This window comes from Capsicum annuum, unplaced genomic scaffold (assembly GCF_002878395.1).
Source record: "Capsicum annuum cultivar UCD-10X-F1 unplaced genomic scaffold, UCD10Xv1.1 ctg4843, whole genome shotgun sequence".
Lineage (NCBI taxonomy): Eukaryota > Viridiplantae > Streptophyta > Magnoliopsida > Solanales > Solanaceae > Capsicum > Capsicum annuum.
The window spans coordinates 1-5,297 of NW_025856137.1; the positions used below are offsets into that span (position 1 = coordinate 1).

Consider the following 5,297-nt stretch of genomic DNA (forward strand, 5'->3'; position numbering starts at 1 on the left):
ACAAGACATTTCAAGCTAGATGAGAGATGAAGGCTGAAATTAGAAAAGTACGAAGACTTTTGAATCACGCAGTTCTAAAATATTTAAAAAATATTAAATGTATTAAGATGTCTTTTAATTTTTGTAGTTTTAAATATGTTATATAGAAAATTGTAATTAAAAAGTTACTAAAAAAATATTGAAACAGACTAAAAAGAAAAGTAGAACAAACAAATTGAATTGATGGAGTAGTAACTTTTGTTAGGGTTTTTGTCCTGATTTTCTTACTATATTTAAGTTTTATTTTTTCTTGGAAGGAAAATAAAAGTTATCATAATTACTTTTACTTTTCCAGAAAAAAATATAATTCTTTTCCATATTTGGTTAACCTCTTTCTTAGAAGAAAGGTTTTGGATAGAACACCCCTACTCATACCATAACATAATAACTTCCACGATGTGGTCTTTTAAGAGTCACGCTTAGAGGAGATTTTCTCTCTCATTAGTTTTATGCTTTTTAATATTAGGTTTTATATGTAGGCCAATTGGCCAAATCATATAATAATATTATGTTTTTAGTATGTTTTTCTTTGTCATCTGAGTTATTGTCTTTATGGTTTGCAACTAATAACTTCCGCATGACACTCTCTTGATTTCGAACCCAATAAGTGGTACCAGAGCCTATAGTCCAATAATCTGATGGTTCAAATTGAGGACATGTTGAGAATGAAGTTGCAACAAATTTGATGATAATGAAATATATGTCCAAAAACTACATGTGGAGATCATAACAAAATAGCATCCATGCATGAGATAGTCTTTTAAGAGTCACGCTTAGGGGGAGATTTTCTCTCTCATTAGTTTTGTACTTTTTAATATTAAGTTTTATATGTAGGTCAATTGGGCAAATCATATAATAATATTATGTTTTTAGTATGTTTGTCATGATCTGAGTTATTGTTTTTATGGTTTGCAACTAATAGCTTTTGCATGACGTTTCTCAATTTCGAACCCAACACTTTTATTCGTTATTTTATTTTAATTTCACGGTATTTGATCCTTAGTATATAGATATTCGAGCTTGATGCATACGATTAGCCAACCTTACCTGAAAACACTAGGCATCCCATGTAGGATTCCCTGCGGTGCCAACTCGGTGCCGCTTTAGGTTAGGAAGTTTGACGATAACAACTCCTTTGCATCTCAAACGTGTTGCACTCCTACTAATCCAAGTCTAACCCACATTACTGGCTATATGAGTGGTTTCTTTAAGATTTTGGACGACTCATGTCCTAAAGGTTACCAAAATAAAATAAATTAAGGGTTGAATATAATAAGCAAGATAAAGATTCCAAGGAATTGCCTCATATCGTGTCTTCCACTCAACTACAACATAAGTTCAAAGTTCTTGGTAGTCTTGCCTCTTTATACTCCGATATTTCTGGTGCAATAAGAAAATATAAATATATACCAAGATTTTTAAGGTAGGCAAAAGTCAAAAAGTAGGGAATTTCCGTCATGTTTCCAACTTGTGATCATTTGATAGAATCTTATAATCTTCTTCAATGAATAAATTAATAGAAATTTGAAAAACACAGTTCCTTGGTTACGCAATGTGATGCAATAAAAGTATGACAAAGAGCTTTCAGCTGAGTATTACCGAAATCAAGAAATTAAATTAATTACAACTATAAGATGAAAGCATATGCAATTGCACTTATAAGCTGTGGCTCTGTGGCAGCAGCTCTAGTTTTGATTTTGTTTTATATTTGTAAAAATGGCAGAAAGAAAAAGAGTCATCCTGTCACTAGGAATGTTACTGGTGGTTCTCCGGCTCCTCCTCCTCCTCCTCCGCGGCCTATACAAGTGAACCGTGATGTTGAGAAGGGAGATATTAAACACAAGAACAACACAACAGTAAGAGATGGTGGAATGGTTATTCTAGGTACTGCTGCTGCAACAGTTGCTGCCACTGCGGCTGTTACAACTAGTGATAGTTACACTGGAGGAGGTGGTGATGGCGGAGGAACGAGTAGTGGAGGATATGGAGGTGGTGGTGAAGGAGGGACAAGTGGTGGAGGAGCTGGTGGTGGTGGTGGTGGTGGTGGTGAAGGGGGAACGAGTGGTGGGGGATGCGGCGGATTTTGAAGCTGTTGATAATAGGGCTATGTTGTAATTTGTAAATAATTCTATGTATCGTGAGTGAAAATTTATGTATATTGTACCAGAAAAAAAATTATATTATGATAATAATAAAGACTATCACGTCCGGGAATTAGTTGATGAAATATTTTGGTTTATCTATTCTTAGTGTTATTTTGTTTTTCACATTTCCATTTTCTTATGATGTAGATTTTGAATGCGTCCTTAAGATTGAATGTGAATGAATTTGTTAACGATTTTTAATATTTGAGCAAAGTTGGATGATTTTTATATTATAAGAAATATTTCAATGTTCGCGTTGATAATGTATGAAATCAACTCATGCGTCTTTTAAGTATACTAGTTTAGTGTACGTGCTTTGCGCATATACTTATATGTTCAATGTTAATTGCGTGAGTAATTCTTAAAAATAATTTACTTTTCATAGTCAATCACATACTTCTTATTATTAAGTTCTTTGGTCATGTTAAATTTCTTTTTGAACTTCAATTTATTATTAGTATTATTATTATTATTATTATTGTTAATAATAATAATAATAATAATAATAATAATAACAATCTATATTCTATTATAACCAAAAAGAAATATTTCTAACGTTCATTTAGATTTTTTGGGGATAAAAATAATTTTTTCAAGTTGATGATTAGTACCTTGAAATAAAATCTTGTTGCTTATATTGACTATCTTAAATTTAAAATGTTCTTCTAAGGTCGATTATTCTGATCGCGCGATTAAATTAAAGAGAAAATGATATGCACAATGAATTAATACTGTAACATTACCTTTCGATAAATTTGTATGTCTTGATGCTTTATATCTCTTGATTATTAATCCTTAATGTGTGAAGATCATCTAAAGCAAGTAACAATAAGGGTCATGCTACAAAAGATATGTCCTCCATCTGCTTGAAAAAAAAATAGTACAAAGAAATCTGAAATATATATATATATATATATATATATATATATATATATATATCATCTTTAAATAGATATTCAGAATTAAGGATGTGTAAAATAACTAAATCATATTCCAACTTAATCAAATTTTGATAAAAAATTAAAATTTACATGCATAACCCATCTAGGATTAATATGTACTTCTGTTTAGTAAATTCAAATATATGAAACAATCCCTCTTAATGTTCCCTCTCTAAAATATGTGTAAGCATATAAGCAACCTTTGGATCCTACAGAATAATCATTTTAGCGATGAATTTAACGATATTGTTATATATTAATAAATTTAATGATATGACGCAATAAAATTTAAGTAACAATTAAAATAAATACTATATTTTAACCATGAACATAAATACACAATAAAAATAAAAAAAATAATACAACACATATGTAATAGACAAAAATAATATTAAATTATTTTTAAAAAAGTAACATTAATCAACATCTTTGAACACAAAAAATAAGCAGTTGAACATTTAATTATAATTTTCTTTGTAATCTTTTCTCAAAAGAAATTATGTTTGACCAAAAAAAAAAAGAAAAATGTGGTTTTTTTTTTTTTTTTTTAAAAAAAAAAAAAAAAGGGAGTATGACTCCTTTTATACAAACACTTTATAAATTATCCTTACTTAGAATTTTATTTTTAGAAAAAAAATACAATTCGTGTTTAAACTTTACCTTATATAAATATTTAAAGAAATTTATATCCATTTATTTTAGGAGTTATATTAAAATATTATTAAAAAAATAAATAATTAAAAAAATATATAAAAAAAAGAATTTTAATAAAAAATAAAAAGATTAAACCACTTTTCTAAGACTAGCCATTGAATTAAACAAGAGACCGTTTCAAAGAAGCTGCCGCATTTCTTTTCTTCCGCTTCACTACAATTGTGAAGATCCACTTCAATAGAGTCTTGGTCTAAGCAAATAAATTGAAATAGCTTATCCCTATATATCTTTTATATCTCTGCTGCAACAATACAATATAAATATATACTTCAGAAAAATTAAGGTTACCAAAGTCCACCTTTAGAGAATTACTTGAAGTTCAACGTGCACTGCCTAGGTCATGCAATCTGATGCTATAAAGGTGTAACAACTCGGTAAAGTTTAAAAAATTAGATGAGAATAACTCTTAGTTTACAGAGATTTATGTAGTATATATATTTTCTTAAAAAAATATATTTAAATATAGTGTATATAATGTGTGTGGTTGTGGCTGATGCATAAAAGGGATAAAGTGAGAAGTTTTATTATACATATATTTTTAATTTGGTGCAGGTCGGGCCACCTTATTATTATTTTTATTTATTTTTCTACAAAGATTTTTAGTGATTAAAAAGGGGAGAAAACCCAATCTTTTTCTTTCCCAAAAGCAGCCCCCTCTCTCATCTTTTATCTGTTCTCTCACTACTGTTACACATAGCTCCCAACGACAATAACCAGCACCCGCCGGCGAGACACCCACCGGTGACGCCTCCTTTCCTCTTCTCTCTATCTCCTCGCCGCTCCAGACAGCCGTTCCGCTCCTTTTCTCCCTCCCCCGTTCTCTTTCTCCACTGGTTCGGCCGCCATCGGTGAGTCAACTGCCGGCGGAACTTACTACTGCTCCAATCGGCAAACTCCACTAAAACACCACCAAATAAATTCGGGTTGGAAAGGGGGAAAGGTCAATGATTTTTTTCGACATTGATTTTGAAATATTAAGACAGTAAACTAATTAACTATCGGATTGTGGAAATTAGCAGCTGGCAAAATAAAGATGACACTTCCGCGGGATGAATTGTTTGTTACTTGTGGTTCTACCGTTAACCAGGAAGATATCAAAGGTGTGTAAAGTTAAAACCTCCTTTGCCTTTAAGGCACCACCTGTAATCATTTTTGTTCCTCCTAAAATAGCTGAGGTAGTTTACTTGATATATGTGAATTAGAGTTTTCGGTTTCTATATGTCTAACACATGACCACGTATCCTTTTCATTTGAAATTACGCATATTTATGCTTCTTGCGTCAATTTGTTGAGGTTAAAACATTTTTACTACTCCCGTCAAGTCAAGTATCTATAGAGTTGGTTCTTCTTCATTAGGGATTCTTAGAATTCACCTAGTATATCTCCATATGCTATAACTTAAAATAAATGATCATACTATAGTCGCATTAATATATTAGATCACATAGCGATATAGTCA

The 5,297-nt window shown here is 30.7% G+C and overlaps 1 protein-coding gene across 1 annotated transcript; it reads left to right on the forward strand.

Annotated features, from left to right (window-relative positions):
- Positions 1–1,673: 1,673 nt before the first annotated feature.
- LOC124892548 (POU domain, class 4, transcription factor 1-like) lies at positions 1,674–2,126 on the forward strand. The gene has a single exon (XM_047403815.1). The coding sequence runs from the start codon at positions 1,674–1,676 to the stop codon at positions 2,124–2,126; it is 453 nt and encodes a 150-aa protein (XP_047259771.1).
- The last annotated feature ends 3,171 nt before the right edge of the window (positions 2,127–5,297 follow it).

Excerpts from the sequence above, each read along its gene's own strand:
- LOC124892548 (XM_047403815.1), top strand. The coding sequence starts at position 1,674 with ATGAAAGCATATGCAATTGCACTTATAAGCTGTGGCTCTGTGGCAGCA.